Source organism: Anolis carolinensis, chromosome 2 (assembly GCF_035594765.1).
Source record: "Anolis carolinensis isolate JA03-04 chromosome 2, rAnoCar3.1.pri, whole genome shotgun sequence".
Taxonomy (NCBI): domain Eukaryota; kingdom Metazoa; phylum Chordata; class Lepidosauria; order Squamata; family Dactyloidae; genus Anolis; species Anolis carolinensis.
This window is the reverse complement of record NC_085842.1, coordinates 177063670-177086171: the sequence shown is the minus strand read 5'-3', so window position 1 is coordinate 177086171 and position 22502 is coordinate 177063670. Positions and strand designations below refer to the sequence as shown.

Genomic DNA, 22502 nt, shown 5'->3' with positions numbered 1-22502 from the left:
TCAGGGGATGTCTTATTTTTCCATGAAGAAAAATTCACATTTATTGTTCAACAAAAATGAACATTTATTATATACTGTACAGTAGTTGTCATCACAAACCAGCATAACCAGATAAACTGAATCCTATCAAGAATTTCTTGTTACTACCATTATTTCCATGTACAACAATCTATGGTACGTACATTTACCAATCCTGCATGCTTTAGTGTCCTGTTCAGCGGGCATGCCTCCAAAGAAAAGCTTTGCTAGGTCTTACTTTCAGGGGAGGCCTTATATTTAGCTATTCAGCAGAACCTCTACTAGGTCTTATTTTCTGGGGATGTCTTATTTTCAGGGAAACAGGGTAGCTTAGTTAGCACACAGGACTGAAGCCTTCATATTCATGTAGTGGAGTAGTGAGACTGCAAAGAACATCAGCCATGGTATGGAACACAAGACCACTATTTCAAGCACTATACTTCAAAGCAGCTTCATCCAGGGATGTATCTTTGGATCTTGAAGATAAAGAGCATGAAGATCAAGTCTCTTTTCTAAGGCAAGAGGTGGACAACCAATGTTTTTCCAGATATTCACCAGACTACAGCTCCCATCTGCCCTCACTGCTACTTAAGCTCACAAGGGGACTTGCAATCCAACAAAATCTGGAGGTCACATTGCCCCAACCCCAACCCTAAAATATGACATTGTATACATAAAACATGCTCAACAGGGTTTCTCGTGCCAGACTTTTCTTCAAAACCTCAAAAAAAAAACCTAACCAAATCAAATTCCTTTACATGTGTGCTCTATTGCCTATTCTTCCACAAGATTTCTGTCTAAACATTTAACAAATGTTCCCACATTTTGGACCCCCATTTGGGCATGTCTTTATTTCGTCATCTAAAGCAGGTGTGGAGATCATGTATTCCCGCATATGTGGTTGGACTACAAATCCTAGCACCCTTCACCAGAACAACCAAGGGTGGCAATTCAATTACCTCTAGAGGACCACATGGAACAGACAAGACTTTGGATAGATGAACACCATTTAAAATACAGGTTAAAGGTCCTGGAACAGAACCTCAACCATGAACTCAACAAGAAGCCTTAAAGGCATATGGCTTTCTGTTACGCCCTTCATCCATAATACAAGAATAATTACACTGGACTACTTTACAAGGCTTCCATAAAGACTAAAGCAGTGGAGAACTTCTGGCCCTCCAGATACTGATGAACTACTACTCCTTCTATGCCTTACAATTGGTAAGATTGGCTAGCGCTGATGGGAACTGTAGTGACACCTGGAAGGCCGCAGGTTCCCAGCCTTGAACTAGAGCGAAATATACAGAAGTAGCAACTGCTAAATCCTATTAAGTGCCTGCAGTATTCTGGCATTGTTTCCAGACCTTCATTTAAAAGACTTTAAGCTTGCCAAACTGATAGATGTGTAAAGAATTCCCCAAGGGTCTATTCCGATCTCCCAAATTAATTTGAGAGGCATCAGATTTCAAATGATACTCTCCCCCTGCAAAAAGACAGAGAGAGATGACTCTGTGCCCACAAGGCACTGCATAAGGAACAACAAAAGACCAGATAACAGGAGATCAGTCTTTTCTCAACCAAACCTCTGGGGTTAGGCAGGATCAAAGCAATAGCAGAACATTAGAAATGAAAAACTTCCAATGTGCTATTTCAGCTATGTTGGTCCAACAACAGGGCTTCCAACACCTATTCCTTCTTTATTGTGTAGGATCAACAGGACAGCACTATCTTGAGTGACACCGGCCTTGTATTATTCTGGATATTGTTGCCATGCTGGCCTATCTTATAAAGGAGGAATAACAAGAGAAACAACAGGAATGGATGTGCCACATCTGTAATTTATATTCTGTGCGGGCACTCCAAACACAACAGCTTGAATGCTAAGTTCAGGATAGAGCGTGAATCTTTGCAGGACTGGCAAGCAACTGCTTCTAGCTGAAGATTTTAGAAGATGCTGCTTAAAGACGGGTACCTTCCTGACACACAAACCCCCACTGTCTGGAATCCAAGCTAGGGCTTTTATTTCTTTTTTTCCTCTCCCAGATGTTCTTTATTTAAGCCATGGCCCCTTTATTCCAGATGCCTTCTCTACCAAACACCCCTCTTTCACATGCACACCACTTCCATCACATTCCTCAGAAGAGAAATCACGGAGGCCAGACCACATCCCTCATTCTGGAGAAATCCACTTTGGCAACCCAATTGAAGCCAGGACCTCTTCTTGCCTGCTGTTCAATTTTAAGAAAGTCACTTGCTTAAAATTAGAGTCACTTGCAAGCAACTTGGGAGGTGGGGGGCAGGGGTAGGAAGAGCCTTTCTTTAAGGCCAAAACATCAGGAGGGAAAGTTTGGGGGGGGGACGGGACGAAAGGGCGGGGGAACCCACTTGCGGCAAAGCTTGATTTAAGTGAGCAGCCTGGCAGTCTTAATGAAAAGCAGCCCTTCCCCTACCACTAGTATTCTAGTCTCTTTGTTTGCATTTGCCCTGGTTACCCACTTTCGACCTCTTCAGTAGTCTCTACTCGGTTCCCTCACAAACAAGGCATCCTCCCCCTCTTTCCCCTGCTCACCCCCCTGCTGCGTTGCATTCCTCCATTTCACTAGCAAGGGGGAAAACATGAGCTGCTGCAAAGGCTTAAGCAGAGAAAGGAGTTTTGGGGAGGAGGGGGGCGGTGGTGGAGGAAAGGAGGGAGATGGAAAAGGGAGAGACGGGCAAGCAAGCGGGCAGGCAGTCCCTCTTCAAGTTATGACGGCAAACAGCATGACTGAAGTTCTAGGCCTCTGCCTCAAGCTGACCTTTGCAGGAGGCCACGCTGCAAAAGAGTCAGGTATTTAAGCACAGCTGGGATCGCATTCTTTTCTGAAGCACACAAAGATATTTCAGTGGGAAGATCAAGACATTCAAAAGATGATGGGGGGTAGAGAGAAAGAACTGCGGATAGCAAAGGATGACAGAAGAACAAAAAGAAAGCTAGATCTTTGAGATAGATCAGTCCCATATGTTTCCAACTGAAAACAGGAAAAGCAGGGGGTGGAGAAGAAGAATCCAACTATGATACCAAAATTCGTCCCATTACTCCTGCTAGTAATATGGAGATGCCACCCCCTTCCTACTAAAGCAACTGCATTTGTGGCCTTGCAGTGATATCCTCAAGGATCTGAAAGCACCCAATCCTATCTGACCCTGGAAGGGAAGTGAGGTCCGCCCTGGTTAGTACTTGGATGGGAGACCACCAACGAATGCCAGGTGCTGCAGGCTATCTTTCAGAGGAAGAAACTGGCAAAACCACCTCTGAGTACTCCTTGCCTAAGGAAACCCTATGAAATTCATGAGGTTGTCAGAAGTCAAAAGCAATGTGAAGGCATACATACACACACATATAATGCCATTCTTTAGACCCTTGTTCTGAGATTTTGAAAAGGGGGGGGGGGGGCTAGGGAAGGTTGAAGTCTTTACGTTTTATTACTCTCCTTGAAACTGTTTCATGTCCTGCTTTAACAAAATCCAGGCCCAAGAGGGCTTATTGTTGTAAAGTATCTGGTTTCAAGATGCTCACCATCTGTACCAAACCAGCCAGGCTCTTTAAGTGGATCTTGCAAGTCTGCTTTTTTTTAAAAGTGCTTCCTCCAGCACTACAAGGTGATGGAGACAAAGATTTAAGATGGAATGGGCAACTTGTGGCCCTCTGGGGGTCCTTCAGGTTACACAAATATAGTTTGTAGATTACGAGACACTCGAGAATCCAAGAACCCTTTCTAAATTATAAATTCAAGATTTCTATAGGATGCAGCCATGGAAATTAAAGTAAAATCATAGAGTTACAAATGTGTAGAGTAAAACGGCTCCTCATTGGTCTAGAGCAGGCAGGGCAAACTTAGGCCCTTCAGGTGTTTTGGACTTCAACTCCAACGATTCCTAACAGCCTAGTGGTTGAAGTCCAAACACCTGGAGGGCCCAAGTTTACCCATGCCTGGTCTAGAGTCCCATCAGCACAGGCAAGGAAGATATGAGAATAGCAGTGCAACAACTAACTGTGGAGATTCAGAAGTTTGTCTGGTTCTGAGGCACTAAGTCATTTCATATCATTGGTTCTCACTCTTTGGACTTTCAGGTGCTTTGAAATTCAGCCTCCACACTCTACCATCATTGGCCATACTGGCTGCGGCTTATGGGTGTTGAACTACAAAAGAGATATAGGGTATTAGTTGGAAACCCCTGCCATAGAGAGTTCATCTCCTCAAGCTAGGCTGAACTTCAAACATACAGCATCAAAGTTCAATACATTTATAACCACAGCAAGTCAACACACAAAGTATTACTGAGGCATTTAGCTAGCGAAATAACTTTTAAAATGAACTTGAACTAAGTGGGTGGAAAGGAATATTTGCCTACAATCATATAATGAAATAGGTTTTCTTTCTTTCTTTTGAAAAAATCCAAGTTTGCCCTCTTAAAAACAGAAAATCCCTATGTGCATTAAGTAAACCAATTAGGGATGTTTTCATAGTTACTTCAAAAAAAAGAGAGAGAGAGAAATCTTGACCACACTACAACCTTAATTGTAGCCAGATGCTATCAAGTTGCCTTCAAGGAGTTTTCATTTCTGGGCAAACCCCTGATCTCCAATATGCATTGTGCAGACAAGCAGGCACTCTGGAAAGCAAGTACCATCAGCACTAGCTAAAAGCTCAGGATTTGGAAAGGTTTTAAGCAATTTATCTCCAGTTTCAAGAGGAAACTTGTGGCCCATCTTTATGTTGATAAAGTGTCACTTGGTATATCATTCCCTGACCTAAATTATGGAAGAGATCTGTATCACAAAGCAAGTAAAAAGAACTTATTTTGGGGAGAGGGCTGAAAGAAGCAGCAATTAAAGATCTCCCTGCAACTTTCTCTCTCCCACTTGGGTTACCCATCAACTCCCACATCCTTGCAAAGGCCTTCATTTTCAATCAAATTAATGGAGTCTATTTGGGGGCTCAAGGAGTAACTTTGCAAACAGTCAAACCGTGTACATGAAGTAAGGCGAGATTTCTCGGTGGGTGGGTAAGAACAAGGTGGCATTCTGCGGCTAACACAAGTTTTCAGGTGCAAAACCAACTACAATGCTTACTCAGAGCATAACAAGAATCCTGTGGAATACTCTGGTTCCTCATTATGTCCGGACACTTCATTTGAACCTGTAGCCACATCTCCAGTGTATAGCCTCTGTCAGGAATGCTGATTGATATCTTATGTTCCCGATATTTACAACATTGTTGTGAAGCAAGTATGTAGCCAGCCTCACACTGTTCTCCTAAGATGTGAGAACCAATTGAAGTGTACAAATGTCTGTTTGTATGCATACATAAGGAAGTAATGTTGGAAGTTGCATGCACACATTCGCTCTTCTTGTCTTAGTACAGGCTGAGCATCTCGTATCTAGAGTTCCAAAATCCAAAATACTCAAAAATCCCAAACTGTCCACTCGCATGACTGAGATTGTGACATCTTTGCTTTCTGATTATGTACACAAACTATTTCATGCACAAAATTATAAGTATTGTATAAAACTACTTTCAAGCTACCGGTATGTGTGTGAGGTGTATATGAAACACCCTACACACATAGCTTAGGTCTCAATCTCCAGGATATCTCTTTCATACACATATATGCAAATAAGGGCATTTCAAAAATCTGAAAAAAAATCCAAAAAACAAAAGACTTCTAGTCCCAAGCATTTTGAATAAGGGATAATCAACCTGTAATGATACAAGTATACTTTGATAATTGAAATTCAAGGGATTCCAATAATTTGAACAAATAATAAACGCCAATCAGCAATATCCTCCCAGACAGTAAGCCATGTCTGCCCACTAGACATAGCTTACTGAGTGGTAAGGCCTGGTTCACAACTGACTTGAACACAGAGCAAACAGCTCTAACAGACTATTAGGATGTAACACCGAACCCTAAGAGGGGCATTCTGTCCGCATGACACTGTGCACTGATACACTCAGGAGTCAATGTAAACAAACTTTTTACTTCTACTTTTAAAAACTCAGTTCATCCAAAGTGAAACAACCTAATGATCTTGATGCCAGAGAAGTCATTAACACATACTTGTAGTCCTTTGAGAGTGGAAGATATCTAAACTCAGCCTGAAGTATCTATCTTGCCTCAGGACATCTCACCCTCCCCAAAGATATACAAACCTACACACTGAATGGGGAAGGGAAAGGAAGGTTGCTTGCTACTCTTAACCTTGCACTTAACAGCTGAAGCCTTGAACCAGAAAAGAAGAAAAACAGATATAAACTATTAGCCTCCACGGCCCTCTAAAACTTGGCGTGTATTAGGACAAAACTCTACATTTGAGGAGGGAAATGTTTGTCACCTCCAAGTGGGATGAAGACAGAAAACCAGAAAGGCATTCCTATGCAATCTTCTGCAGCTACCAGCTACAGATAGATTAGACATCTAATAATAAGTTCTTCTATACAGAAAAACTATACTGAACTGTTTATGTCTTTTAGAGTCTGGTGACCTATAACTTAGGCTATATATGACCATGAATTCCCAGTCTAGAAGATTACATATTACTGCTAGATATAGTGCTTCTAACTGACAATGTGCTGAACCATCTTTATTGAGGTCACACCTACAATCATCTGGAAAGGTACGCTTCCCACCTGAGAGCAGAGGAACTGAGTCTGAGAACCTTCTGGCTTTCCAGAAAACCACATAACTAAACCACGGCAGCAGTTGGCAATTGAATCTATTTGCAGGAAAGCCCAACTCTATCATTCAAGTACCGGAAGCATGGTGATGGGAGAACCAAAGCAGACAAGGCAAACACTTGCCCTCATTGGAGAAGAACACACAGCAAACAACTATATTTGTTTCATATGCAAGTCATATGTTAAACAGAAAACAGCTATCAATACATCCCCAAGCAACAGTGTGCACTAAAGGTGCTACTACAGGTTCTCTAAACCATAGGCAGTTTCTAACTTTAGAAAGAGAACAACAAAACCGACATCTTCTTGCACCCCAATGCCAATAGCGCTTGCAAGTGCCAATGCCTTCTATAACTATCTCAACTTAGGAAGCGTGTTGTGTATATATGAACCTATATTTCAGCTGTGAATAACAGAAAATGCAGATGTCCAACTTTTTTCCACTGCTATTAAGTCACAACTCTTGAGGTACCTTAAGAAAAGCTACGTGTTGGGACTTTATTATACAGAAACTTCCCCTTCACCAGAGAATTATAGTCTGGCAATAATGGGAGGGTTTGGGTTGTTTTAGATGGAACATCCCCTTCCCGCCTACAGATGAAACAAAGGTAACATACAGTAATGTCATTTACACAGGCAACAACAACTGGAAGAAGCTTCTCACAAACTTGGAGCTCTTCCAGATTTGCACTGGTGTAAGTGATAGCTGAACTAGAACCAGCTGTCTTTCCAGTCCTATCACTCACAAATACTGCTGCAGTTTGAAGCGACAAGCAAGAAACACATCAGATGCAATTCAGAAACCTTCCTCTTAGAGGCAGGCCATCGTTGAAACAAGCTGAAAACAGAAGAGATGCCTGAAATCCTTTGATGTCTATGAATCACAGAAACACTCACAAAAATTCCTGTAAACCAGATGTCAAATACTTACCAGATTGAGAAAGAAACTCCCCAAGCAAGACAGAATATACACAACAGAGGGAGGGAGGGAAAGAGTGAGAGAGAGCAGGTCCTTCTGCTCCACAGATCCTTGTTCAACCAACTTCCATTTATGAAGGGAAAAGGGAGGGGAGAAAGAGAATAAGGTGGCAGAAGATTATGCCACTCATCCTGATTAAGAGAGAGGGGGGAATGAATAGGATGCTGTTGCCTTTTTGTGAGAAGTCTTGTTGCCTACTTTCAGCAGGCAACAACCAAAGCAAGGGCACATATCACTTTCCTGAAATTATCAAAGACTGGGTACGAATTCCATTCATGGAGAAGGGCAGGAGCTTCATGTCAGAGCACCATTTTATACAGAAGGGGGTCCCAGGTTCAATTCTTCACACTTCTAGCTAGGTCTACAAAAGACAGACCACACATCCATACACACCTGATATTTCGAAGAAGTGCCTTGCATCAGAGCAGATAATGCTTAATTTGATGAACCAAGGATCTGACTTCACATAAGACTACTTCTGATAAAGTTGTCACACCCATTCTCCTACCTCATATCACCCCTACTGATAATTTCTTTGGTTTAAGGACATGGCGTCTAATTTTATAAATACAGTAGAGTTTCACTTATCCAACATAAACGGGCCGGCAGAACGTTGGAAAATGTTGGATAATAAGGAGAGATTAAGGAAAAGCCTATTAAACATCAAATTACATTATGATTTTACAAATTAAGCACCAAAACATGTTTTACAAAAATGGACAGAAAAAGCAGTTCAGTACACAGTAATTACTATGTAATTATTATGTAGTAATTACTGTATTTATGAATTTAGCACCAAAACTTCACAATGTATTGAAAAATTGACAACAAAAACATTAACTACTAAAAGGCAAACTGCATTGGATAATACAGAACGTTGGATAAGCAAGACTCTACTGTATATATATTTTAATAAAGTGTGTATGTATAATACAATTACATGGTTCCCTTCTAAATCATTAGGTTTAGTCACATAGGTTATCATAATAAGAATATAGATTTTTGTTCCACCATTATAATTGCTCCCCAATTTCTACATGTAATCCACTTATTTCAACACTAGTTGGGGATGAAGCTGGCAAACTAGTATTTCATTACTCATTCACATGCCTAGATGGTGCTCTTCCCAGTTGCTCTTAATGTGGTTTAAAGTGGTAACAATTAACGCATGTCTCAAAGAACAAGTCCCTTTGAAGTACTTTTTTGATGTCTGAGAGAGCTTTAGGAACTGGTAAGTCTCAAGAACCACAATGTTCTGCCTTCTTTATTAGGGAAATACACAGCCTTTCCCTGGAGCCAGAAATATGCGCCAATATAAGGGTGATTAAAAAAAAGTAAGATTTGCCAAAATCTACTCACAACAAGAACACAACATTTGTCAGATGAGCTCTGCCAGACGTTATATGGCGCAAAAGACTTTAAGTTATTCAAAACTCATTTTCCTTACCTGAACCCATTCTCCACAGCTTCTGTAGCTCGGACGCTTGCTGTGGCCCTCAACGTCTTACTGGACAACCCAAGCACAGATGGCAAAAGTTTGTTTTTAAAATCAGCACAGCTCCATTCCTCTTCTTCATTCAAGGTAGGAAGGTAGCCACAGTCAACTTTTAAGCTCCCCAGTCCATTGCTGTTCATGTAAGCAGGATTCTCTCCCCCACTCCTTACATATTCGAGGTATATATCAGAAGTTAAAAACATCCGGTAAGCATTTTCCTCCATCACAGTCTGGATCTCAGTCTGCGCCTGATCAAACATGATTGAATCGATCTGCTGCTTCTTAATACTATCCCTTATGTAGGTCTTGGTGGCAGGCTTGAGTTGCTTGGAGACAATGCTGTTGTTCTCAATGTACCTTTTGTAGATAGCTTTGGCGACTCTTAATGTTTTGGTATCCTTAAGGTCCATCTGCCTGAAGCCATTGCAGGCAAACCAGAAGTCTAAAGTATCCACACATTTCTCCCTTTCCAGGAAGGTCCGGAAGAGATAGGCACCATCTTGATCTCCCAGCAAGGAATGCAAGGATTTGGTCCATCGCGCCAGAGGGGAATCCGGAGAAGCACTGCCTTCTGGCTCCCCCAGACCATCCTCATTCCTTCTGGGCGTGGAAGAAACGGACATGGCCTTGAAGCTTTGGTTTTTCACAAGAAACAAACTGGCAGGCAGGTGGCATGGTGCCTCTCCTTCTTCCCCTGGTACAGGGGGGCGTGGGGCATCTTCTCTAAAGCTGCTACTGGGGTCTGGAAGGTGAGTCAGCAAGGCTGCACTGCTCATGGTTCCTGCTGGAGTTCCTTCTGGCAGGGATTTGCTCCCCCCTCCTTTCTTTTTAAGTTCCTCAGTAATCTGTGTGTGTGTGTTTGTGTGTCTCTCTCTTCTTTCTCAAGTCAGCAGGGGATCCTCTGAGTCTTCTCTCTTTAAGAAAAAAAAAGGGGGGGGAAGTATTGATCTAATCAAAACCAGATCCGCCCAACATCAAAGACAAAAAGTAAACAGGCTTTTCAACTCTTCGCATTAAAATAAAGAGGCAACCGCAGCTATCTGCAGCACTAATCAAAAGTATCAGATATGCTTTTCAAAGAGAAAGGCTGAACTCTGGGCACACTTTTAACTTTGGTGTGGAGCGAGCAAACGTGGGGGGATGGGTCTGGAAAGAGCACACACGAAACTGAACTTTTAATTATTGCACTGCCCATAAAAAATCAAAACATGCAAAAGAACACCGATCTTGAACTTTTCCCCTCCTACTCATGATAACATCTGAGAAGTCCCAGGAATACATTTTGGATCTCTACACTGAGAAACCCATTTTGCACCAAAATCTTCCAAGTTTTGCTTTGCCTCCCTCCCTCCCTCCCTACTTTGGTAGATAACTCAAAGCAGAGAACAAAACGTGCTTTCCTCAGCATCTGGTTTCCATTCTCTCCCACCACCAAACCCTTCAACTTTTAGATTATGATCAGGAGAAAACCCTTCTAAGCACAACCAACACTGGATGCTCCCCTAAAACTATACTCTGAGAAATGATTTTTAATGCAGACAGAAAGAGAGTCCAGACTGTTGTTTTAGAACCAGGTCCAACTCACTTCCGATCTGCTGCGCTGACCACCTTCAAAGAGAGCCCATGGCTTCAGGAAGAAAATCCATGCAATACTTAGAATATTCCCACAAAATACTACATGTTTCCACCCACTGGAAGTAAAAGGTTGGAAGCCCTCCCCGCTACATGTTTTACTATACTATATTTTTAATGTAGCCACCTTCCACCATTTAAGGTGGAAAAGGGTTTTGAGAGTTTTGTACAACTTCCAGACCATCTTATGCGGCCTGGAAAAGGCCTTCAAAGTCCTCCATACACTTTTAAGCTGATCAGCATCCATTAAAAATGAAAGATGAACTCCCAAACATGTGAAGAGTTCAAAACTCTGAGCAATTCCCTTCCTGGATTCTGGCATCTCCACCAACACCTCAGACAGACACAATCCAGAGAAGAACTTAGACAAGTATAACACGCTCCTTTTCAACACCAAGTCAGAGAGAGAGAGAGAGAGAGAGAGAGAGAGAGTCACATCCCACTTCTGTAAAGAGCTGAGATTTGTAGGGGAAAAAAGCTCACTTTAATTATTAGATGATGATGGAGAAGGGGAAAAAAACTGTTCCCTGTCCTCATGTACCTGAGCTGGAGCAGACATTCCCAGAAGTCTGGCTGATCTGAGAGAGTGGGAGAAAGAGAGAGAGGAGGGAAGGATGGCTTTGAGAGAGAGAAGAGAAATCACAGCAGCAACTACAGTCTGCTAAGCAGCCTCCAAAGTCAAGCCCTCAAAAAAAGAAAAGAAAAACTGAGATATATAGAAAAGATCTCCAGAAATGGCGACCAGAGTGAAGGACGTGCGGAGTGGGGGAGAGAGGGATTTCAGAAAAGGAGGAGAGGGTGGAAAGGAAGGAGGGAGGGCTGAGAAGTCTGCCAAAACCAGTTGCTTACCTTAGGAGGGATTTCATGCAGTGCATCCTACCTGAAAAGCATATATATATATCCCCAAGCTTTTGCATCTCTGGCCCTTTCCACATCGCTGAATAAAATCCCACATTATCTGCTTTGAACTGGGATATATGGCAGTGTGGACTCAGATAACCCAGTCCAAAGCAGATATTGTGGGATTGCCTGCCTTGATATTCTGGGTTCTATGGCTATGTGGAAGGGCCCCCAATCTCTCTTCCAAAGGAAGAAACCAGGGAAAGTGAGCTCTCCTATGCTTTCAGGACCTTCTACTCCATCTCTCTACAAACACACACACACATTAATATAGTATATATACACCTATATTTACTTGTTTTTTTGTGATCCTGGCCATCCATTATGTCCAAGTCTTTGCATCTCTGTCTCTCTTCCCAAGGAAGAAACCAGGGAAAGTGAGCTCTCCTTTGCTTTCAGGATCTTCAACTCCATCTCTCTACAAACACACACACATTAATATAGTATATATACACTTATATATACTTTTTGGTGATCCTGGCCATCCATTTTCAGGATCTTCTATTGAATCTCTCAACAAATACTCACATCTATAGTATATATACACTTATATCTACTTGATCCTGGCAATCCATTTTCAGGATTTTCTACTCCATCTCTCTACAAACACATACAGTATATATACACTTATATTTACTTTTTTTTGTTATCCTGGCAATCCATTTTCAGAATCTTCTACTCCATCTCTCTACAAACACACACACACAGTATACACAGACTTATATTTACTTGTGGGGTTTTTTTGTGATCCTGGCCATCTACTTTCATGATCTTCTACTCCATTTCTCTACAAACACATACATATATAGTATACATATACAGTAGAGTCTCATTTATCCAACGTAAACGGGCCGGCAGAACATTGGATAAGCGAATATGTTGGATAATAAGGGGAGATTAAGGAGAAGCCTATTAAACACCAAATTAGGTTATGATTTTACAAATTAAGCACCAAAACATCATGTAATACAACAAATTTGATAGAAAAAGTAGTTCAATACGCAGTAAGGTTCTGTTGTAATTACTGTATTTACGAATTTAGCACCAAAATATCATGATATATTGAAAACATTGACTACAAAAATGCGTTGGATAATCCAGAACGTTGGATAATTGAGACTCTACTGTACTTATATTTACTTGTTTTTAGTGATCCTGGCCCTACACTTTCAGGATCTTCTACTCCATCTCTCTACAAACACACACATACATATAGTATATTTACATGGCTTTTTGTGATCCTGGCCATCCATTCTGATATACATACATAAATAAATGCATACATACATACCCCGGCTTGCCTCTCTCTCTCTCTCTCTGCCTCTCCTTCTCAGGCTGGGCTGGCTCCTAACTAACACATAAATAGCTTTCCTTAACAACTTCAAAGCTCCAGCCAAGAGGACATCAAAGCGATCCAGGGAGAAAGGGAGGGGGGAGGAGAAGGAAAGGAGAGAGAGAAGGAGGGAGGGAAAGAGGGAGGGAGCAGCACAGCAAATCACATTCTTTTACAACTTACCATTTGATCATCCCCAGGAGTTGCTTCCTTCCTTTGGCATGGAGGGGGCTTATGATTCCCACCCCCTACACACACACAGCCTTGGAAATAAATTAAAATCCTACCAATTGGAGGTGGGGGTGAGAAGCAAAGAGGAGTGTGTCCATATTCTCCCCCTTCTCAGCACACTGAATAGTTTCCATCCTGCTCTCCAAGCTTTGCAATGGCCTGAGAGTGGTTCCCCCACCTCAACAATATGAAGCAGCAGTTCAAGGCAGAGAGAGTGAGTTCCCTCAGAGTCTCTCTCTGTCTCTCCTCACAGCTACTACTCCCTGCTTCTTCAAGCGGGAAGAGGGAAAGAGAGGGAAAAAAGGGGGGGGGAATCATCAAAAGCCTAAACCCCTCCCTCTTTCTGCCCCTGTTTTCTCCTGCCCCCCTTTCTCCTTCTCTTTTTCCCTCCTCCTTTCAACCCCGGTCCTGTTTCAAGCCCTCCTCGCAGGCACCAAATGTCCTCGGGGCTCTCCTCGCAAACACTGCGCTGTGGATTTAACTGTGCACTTCAAAGTGAACAAGCGAAGGGACGGTCCTGACAGGGAGATAGCCACCTACCTTCCTTTTCTTTTTTTAAAAAAATAAATACAAAACATTTCCGTATCGATATATATATTGACACAACGCTGCAAAAACGCGACGCAAGACAATGCATTCCGCGCTCCCGTTTCCTAACCTTTTCCCCCCTTTCCCCCATCCATAGCGTTCAATGGCTTTTAAAGGGGACCCGGTCTTTATCAATAATACAATTGCTTCTTTCTCTCTCAAAACAATGTGTGTGTTTCTCTATGGCGGAATTATTATTATTATTATATTGTGATGATAGTGGGTTTTGCTTTTCCCCCCCCCTCAAACCCAGTGTACTACTCAGTTGCCAGGACCTTATCAAAGGGAAGCCATCTCTCGCCAACTCCCCCAGGCTTCGGGACGTCAGAAGTAAGTGATCCTGCCGCCCCAATCGTCTTATCCCCGCCATTCTCTGGCTGCCTTAAAGGGACAGGCGCCCTTTTCCCGCCTCCCGCGCCTGCCCGCTTCCCCGGCTTTAACCCTTTCCTCGCCCCCTCCTCCCCCCGCCCGCCCCCCAGAAGATAAAGATCAATGGCTGTTTGAACTCTCTTCCTTTTCTTTCCCCATACAATGCAAAGCAAGCCCTGTATTGCTCTTTTTGGAGAAGGGGGAAAAGAGAAAAAGGAGGGAAGAAGGAGGGGCGATTGATCAACTCTATGCTGTGAAATCATTCTGTAGTATAATCCCCCACAAAGTTTCAACTTAGAAGAAAATTGGCTTTTTTCTTCTCTTCCCCCCACTCTTCCCCCCCCCCTTTTTTTGCATCTTAACTAAACAATATCTGATTGTAATATAACTGGCTCACCAACAAAACTCTCCCCCCATATGTTAAATATTAAACAGACACGGAATGCTTGAGAAAGAGAGAGAGAGAAACAGACTAGCTGAGAGACAAAAGGTTTTAATTAGCCATTGGATCTGGAGCCCAGGTTTCAGGCCAATCCTCCTTCCCCCCCCCCCCCCCCCCCCATTTCATATCCACTTCCCTTGTGAAGTCTGGATCTGTTGTCTTTTTAGGGTGGGTTCTCCCTCCCCTTTTCTAAATATTTTATGGGCAAATATAAGGAGAAATGAAACATCTGAATTGCAGAAAAGTTCTACTTTCGGAATGGACCTCAACTCTCTATGGTTCCAGTCTTTATTTTATTTTTGGCGTTTAATTCCCCGCTTTGTCACGTTTTCTTGTCTTCCTCTATGGGCTTATTGCATGGATTTGATTTTTTTAATTACATTGACAAATCAAGCAAGACTAATAAGGATGCACCAAACTTGGCAACTGGCGTGCCTTTCCTCTATAGTGGTTAAAGCCTGCCTTTAATCACATTATGATAATGAGTTTGTATCACACAACCCAGGGACCCCAACTTACTGCCTCATCACACCAGAGCATGGATCCACTTTAAATCCGGTTTCTGCCTCCTGCAGAATTCTGGAGTTTGTAGTTTGGTGAAGCTCAGGACTTGTCTGCCTGAGCTGTTTAAAGGCCCCTCTCTAAAGTGGATTTAAAGTGGATCCAAACTCTAGTGTGATGAGGTCCTTAGGCTCCATCTACACCAGTGGTTCTCATCCTGTGGGTCCCCAGATATTTTTGGCCTTCAACTCCCAGAAATCCTAACAGCTGGTAAACTGGCTGGGATTTCTGGGAATTGTAGGCCCAAACACCTGGAGACCCACAGGTTGAGAACCACTTATCTACATTGACTGCTAATGCAATGTAGTCATTATTATTATTTGAAATGCAACAAGTTGAGTCCACAGCAGACACTCTGCTGGCTGTTGTACTGGATCACACTTCCCAAGTTGTTGTTGTTGTTGTTATTATTATTATTATTATTATTACTTTATTCTTATAACCCACCACCATCTTCCCGAAGGGACTCGGGGCAGCTTACATGGGGACCAATCCCAGCATAAACAAGGAATTCAAACTTAGATACAGTAGATTCTCGCTTATCCAACCTTCGCTTATCCAACGTTCTGTATTAGCCACTTATCTTCATTGACTGCTTTATTATTTTTTTTCCGTGTCAGGAGCAACCTGAGTTGCTTCTGGTGTGAGAGAATTGGCTGTCTGCAAGGACGTTGCCCAGGGGACGCCCGGATGTTTTGATGTTTTTACCATGCTTGTGGGAGGCTTATCTCATGTCCCCACATGGAGCTGGAGCTGATAGGGGGAGCTCATCCATGCTCTCCCCGGGTGGGATTCGAACCTGGCAGCCTTCAGGTCAGCAACCCAACCTTCAGGTTACAAGGCTTTACCCCATTATGCCACCGGGGTAATGCAATGTAATAATAATAATAATAATAATAATAATAATAATAATAATAATAATAATAATAATAACTACTGCAAAAAGCCACCCTGCTGGGATCTGCACGCATCATCCGAAAATACATCACACAGTCCTAGACACTTGGGAAGTGTTCAACTTGTGATTTTGTGATATGAAATCCAGCATATCTATCTTGTTTGCTGTGTCATAATAAAATAATAATAACTTTATTCTTATAACCTACTACCATCTTCCCGAAGGGACTCGGGGCAGCTTACATGGGGACCAAGCCCAGCATAAACAAGAAATTCAAAGTTACATACAATAGACTCTCGCTTATCCAACCTTCACTTATCCAACGTTCTGTATTAGCCAACGCAGTCTGCCTTTTAGTAGTCAGTGTTTTTGCAGTCAATGTTTTCAACACATTGCAATGTTTTGGTGCAAAATTCGTAAATACAGTAATTACTACATAACGTTACTGTGTATTGAACTGCCTTTTCTGTCAATTTGTTGGAAAACATAATGTTTTGGTGCTTAATTTGTAAAATCATAATGTAATTTGATAATTAATAGGCTTTTCCTTAATCCCTCCTTATTATCCAACATTTTTGCTTATCCAACGTTCTGCCGGCCCTTTTATGTTGGATAAGCGAGACTCTACTGTAATTGAAATCATATAAACAAATAAACAATATAATTTAAACAATTAAAACCGGAAAAGTAAAAACATCCTAAAAAGACATCAATCAACATCACAAACCAATAACTGGAAAACATGGGCATGTTCAGATTTGAGAGGGTTGTGCAAAATGCAAAGCAATAAGGCCAGGGTTGGAAATAAAGTGCTCGAAAAAGCATTAAATTAGGGCTGGGAAGCCATGATCACGAGCTAAACCGTTATTCAAAAGCATGTTGGAACATCCAACTTTTCAAGTCTTTACAGAAAGTAGACAGAGTGGGGGCTAATCTAATCTCCCTGGGGAGAAAGTTCCAGAGCCGGGGGCCACCACCGAGAAGACCCTCTCTCTTGTCCTCACCAACCATGCTTGTGATGGAGGTGGGACTGAGAAAAGGGCCTCCCCGGCAGATCTTAGCACTTGCGATGGTTCGTAGAGACAAATATGGTCACGAAGATAAGCAGAACACTAACCATTTAGGGCTTTATAGGTAATAACCTACACTTTGAATTGGGACCAAAACTTATTGGCAGCCAATGGAGCTCTTCAGTAGAGAAGTTCTCTCCTCCCTGTAACTAGCTCCAGTTTAAGTGTCTAGAGGAAATTCTGGACCCAGTTTGAGGCCTGGATGGCAATGTCAGAAACCACAGAGCACTGGTGCGCATTAAGGACTTTCTTTTGCCCACTTTTGTGAGAGTTTGTATGATGCTAGCTTTGAACTGCATTAAATAATAATATAATAGCAATTAATACAACTTTATTTATATACCACCCCATCTCCTCGAGAGGACTCAGGGCAGTTTCCAACATAAAGCAACACAATCAGTTGTCAAAAGGAAACCATACAACAAAGTTAAACATAATAAACATCATAAAACAAGAACAGACAATTCTACTAAAACAATCACAAAAATTAAAATTCAGTACAATATGCCAGTGTAGATGGAGAGCCCTTCCACACAGCCCTATATCCCAGAATATCAAGGCAGAATAGCCCACAATATTTCCTTTGAACTGGGTTGTCTGAGTCCACACTGCCATATATTCCAGTTCAAAGCAGAAAATGCGGGATTTTATTCAGCTGTGTGGAAGGGGCCCTAGAAAGTTCTGGAGAAGTGTTCTCTCATGTAAAAAATATTATTTATTCACAGCTTTTAAACTTTCATCGAGGTCTTGTGCCTTAACCTCAGTGAATGCAGAGGGCTGAGTGTAGCTGTTTATTCCTGCAAGGCAAGGGATTAGACTTGGTGGCTCTTCCAACTCGAAGATCCTATGAATTAATATAACATGGAGTTTTATTGCCTGAAGATCCAAAGATGACAATCCTACGCAACCTTTCTCAAAATTAAGTCGCACTGAGCAACAGGGCATTGGGATGCTGCATCATCATTATGTGCCAGGTGTTTTCCCCAACAGTTTTCCTCCCCTAGATCATTTGGTGCTCCTCATTTACATAAATTACCTTCTTGAATGAAGAACCAGATTTTCAAAGGCAGAACCCTTCCTAGGGCTCAGCAGAAACTTAGTGGAGGTGGAAATGGAATGAGAAACTGTTAAGTGTTGTGCATCCCACTTGTTTGAATATTTACTCAAAAAGTAAGTTAAATGAATTCAGTGGAACTTTTGGCAACGGTCCCCACATTGGTTACTATATAGATGACAAAAGTGTACTCTTAAAAAATTGAATATACCAGGGAGACATACGGTGAGTCTACAAAAGTAGTGCAGTTTGACAGCTGCCATGGCTCAATGCTACGTAGAATCAAGGGAATTGTAATTCATAAGGCCTTTAACCTTCTCTGAAAAATAGTGTGCATCAAACACAATTGTGGTGAGGAAATAAATGGTCAGCCCAGGAAACAATAGTCTCAGTTCTAAGGGAGTGGAGCCATTGAATCCCATTGGATTTACATACATGTTAACTCATCATTCAAGAATCAATTCCATGGGTCTCCTCTAGTGTGGACTACCTAACCCTGGTACCCAAACTTTGGTCTTCCTGGTGTTTTGCCCAGAATTCCTGACTATTAGGCAAATTGGCTGGGGTTTCTAGGAGCTGAAGTTCAAAACATCTGAGCAACCCAAGCTTGGAAACAACTGTACATTTCAGCTAAAGGCAACTTGACCAACCAATAGCTGCAAAGAAGATATTTGTCAATTGTTCTGGAAGTTAATGAAAGAAAAAATGAGTGGATGGTTTCAAATGCACAGATGGAACATGTCACTAGTTTTAATATAAGGCCCCATTTACACTGCCATCGTTTGAAGCATTAAACAATCAGTTGACAGTGGCAGAGTTTACGACCAAAGGAAATGGCTCTAAGTAATTTAGAAAATCCCATTTCTCATCCACCCACCTACGCCCTTACAGGTCCCCGCTCACAATCACATCTCATTTCTGTTTCTCCTGGGTCTCTTCTACACTGTCATATAATACACATTATCTGCTTTGAACTGGATTGTATGAGTCTACACTGCCATCTAATCCAGTTCAAAGCAGATAAACTGAATTTTATATGGCAGTGTAGAAGGGGCCTTGATTAGCAGACTGATACCTGCAAGAACCCCAGAAAAGGTTATGTAGTTGAAAGCTTCAAATATCTGTTTACTGGGACAAATGAAGAGCCTCTATATAATGTTCCATGTAAAAAATAGTCAGTCTAAACTTGTCAAATAAATGGCCCAACTCAGTGGGAGAGAACCTCTATCAGAAAAACAACATTTTAGTTGCTAAAGCGAACATCTACACATCTACACAATATAATTAATTCAGTTTGACACTGTTTTAACCACCATGGTTCAATGCAATGGAATAATGGGGTCAAAGTGGGTGCTAGAAATAATATAATACTAACTAAAAGTGGGTGCTAGAAATAATATCATATGAAATCTGACTGGCACAACCTGGGGATCACAACCAGACACAGTGAAGACATCTGCCCTTGAGCTTTGCTACTCTGCTGCTAAATACGCATGCCCAGCGTGGAATACATCCTACCACGTTAAAACAGTGGATGTGGCTCTTAATGAGACATGCCACATTGTCACAGGATATCTATGCCCCACACCACTGAAGAAATTATATTGTTTAGCCGGTATTGCACTACCTGATATCCATTGGGAAGTAGCAATAATGAAAGGACCAAAGGCAGTGACATCTCCGGCCCATCCTCTGTTTGGATATCAGCCAGCACGCCAACACCTTAAATCAAGAAATAGCTTCCTAAGATCTACAGAGTTACTCGCAGGAACACTCAGCAAGCAAGAGTCCAAAAGTGGCAGGCCAAAACTCAGAACCTCAATCAGTAGCTGATGCCGGATGAGAGACTCCCTCCTGGGAACACAGAAGACTGGGTGACTTGGAAGGCACTGAACAAACTGTGTTCTGGGACCACGAGGTGCGGAGACAATCTTCAGAAATAGGACTACAAAGTGTGGAGAAGAGCAAACCACAGACCACTTACTACAATGCAGTCTGTGTTCTGCCACATGCACAATGCAGGGCCTTCTCACAGTGACACTAGAGGCACTCCAAGTGGCCAGCTTTTGATAAAAAGAAAATCTAGTATAATGCCAATTTTTTTACTTTGTTCGTGTTTTTTAAATACATTATAACTGTACTCTCAATTCGCTCCTGACACGACAAATAAATAAATAAACAAATGTGGTCGAAGGCTGGTGAGTAGCATTCTTTGCCAGAAAAGGCTAAAGGTCTTACAAAAAACTACAACTCCCTTTTTTTCGTGTCAGGAGTGACTTGAGAAACTGCAAGTCGCTTCTGGTGTGAGAGAATTGGCCATCTGCAAGGACATTGCCTAGGGGACACCCGGATGTTTTGATATTTTTATCATCCTTGTGGGAGGCTTCACTCATGTCCCCACATGGAGCTGGAGCTGATAGAGGGAGCTCATCCGCACTCTCCCTGGGTGGGATTCGAACTTGGTAGCTTTCAGATCAGCAACCCAACCTTCAAGTCACGAGGCTTTAATCCACTATGCCATCGGGGGCTCCTACAACTCCCATAATTCTATAGCATTAAAGTGATGTTAAACTGCATTAATTTCACAGTGTAGATGCACTCCTAAGTCCAGTGCTGAAACGATTGCACCACACTCTCTCTTGGGCCTATTCTAGGGATTTAGGCCAAAAAAGTGTTTTGCAAAAGTAAAGGGAAAAGTTGTCTGAAAAGAGGATTTCCCCCCTCCCCCTCCCATTCTTCTTTTCTTTTTTTGAGGCTTTACTTCAGAGATTTCCGGCCTTTGTAAAACTTTCTGAAGTCCTCCAGATTGTATAGATCTAAAGAAATGCTAGGTGCCACTAGTAAAAAGAAAAGAAAAGAAAATGCACACCAAACCTTTTTATTATTATTATTTTTAGAAATGGCTCTAATGCAAGGGAAGATCAGTTACCAACACCGCTAACCTCAAACGCTTTTTCACACAACACATTCCCCAGGAACTACTTTTGAGTCAGCGGCTGGCATCTTCTGACCTAAACCTTTTATTTCCGCAACCCTAGGGAATCTAACAAAAGGCACGAAATCGATTTGCAAAGACTCAAGAGAATCAGGTTGGGAAACAGAGCCTTTGTTGCCTCTTTGGCACCATCACGCGCACAAGTTATAAGTGGAACAATACCTTAATTCCCCATAGGCAGGAAGCAGCCAGGCTTTGAAGCTGCAAGGCCTTTCAATGCTAATCAAGGTGGCCAATTGCAACATTCACACTTGCCTCAAACAGACAAGAGTTCTTTCTCCCACCCTGGACATTCTGCAGATATATAAATTCCTTCCCCCAGGCAGGAAGCAGCCAGGCTTTGAAGCTGCAAGGCTGTTCAATGCGAATAGAAGTGGCCAATTCACATTGGCCTCAAACAGACAAGAGTTCCTTCTCTCACCCTGGGCCTTCCACAGATATATAAACCACATTTGCCTAGTTTCCAAAAGACCTCACAACCTCTGAGGATGCCTGCCATAGAAGTGGGTGAATCGTCAGGAGAGAATGCTTCTGGAACATGGCCATACAGCCCGGAAAACTCACAGCAACCCAATACCTTAATTGCTTTACATTTCATAGAATCATAGAATCATAGAATAGTTGATCCTATCAGTTAAAAAATAGATTTGATTAAATCTCTATGTATTGGGGAACAATCAATTTAACCAATTAATAAGTTTAGTAGGTTAGGTCCTACTCCAATATCTCCTAAGTCAGACTATGCTTACACAAATAACGAAAATCCAGAACAAAATCTCTTTGTGGTTGTTAAGAAGGCAATACTATCATCTGGCTGAGAAGATAATGTTATCCTCTGGCATCCAACATAACTTAAAGGCAATGATTTTCAAGCTCTGGTCCTTCAGGTGTTTTTGGACTTCATTCCCCAGAATCCCTGGTCATTGGCCAGTGTAGCTGAGGCTTCTGGGAGTTGAAGTCTAACACACCTGGAGGACTACAGGACTGTTGTTAAGGCCTCGCCGCCATCTCTGAGTAGGCGGGAACACTGTGTCGCTGGTAGAGGGTGCCCTATTGGCTCTCCCGCCTGCTCGTCTCCTCTTCCGTGTTCTCTGATTGGACAGCCAGGTGACCGTGCAGGAGGAGAGAGGAGGAACAAGAAAAGAAGGCACATGCCTGCGATTGATCTACTACTCTCTGCTTTTATGACCGGCGCCGAGTGGGCGGGACCAGGGG

At 42.2% G+C, this 22502-nt stretch overlaps 1 protein-coding gene across 7 annotated transcripts in view; it reads right to left on the bottom strand.

Annotated features, from left to right (window-relative positions):
- Nucleotides 1-22502, bottom strand: part of axin2 (axin 2) — a 148863-nt gene that overhangs the window by 37212 nt on the left and 89149 nt on the right. The window contains exons 1-3 of one of the 7 annotated variants that reach the window (XM_008116696.3): nucleotides 13263-14149; nucleotides 12042-12164; nucleotides 9167-10128 (exon numbers count right to left, since the gene is read on the bottom strand). In XM_008116696.3, coding sequence (XP_008114903.1) covers nucleotides 9167-9990 — 824 coding nt within the window. In that variant the 5' untranslated portion in view covers nucleotides 9991-10128; nucleotides 12042-12164; nucleotides 13263-14149. The other 6 variants (XM_008116699.3, XR_010003102.1, XM_008116701.3 and 3 more) reach the window with 6 other exon arrangements.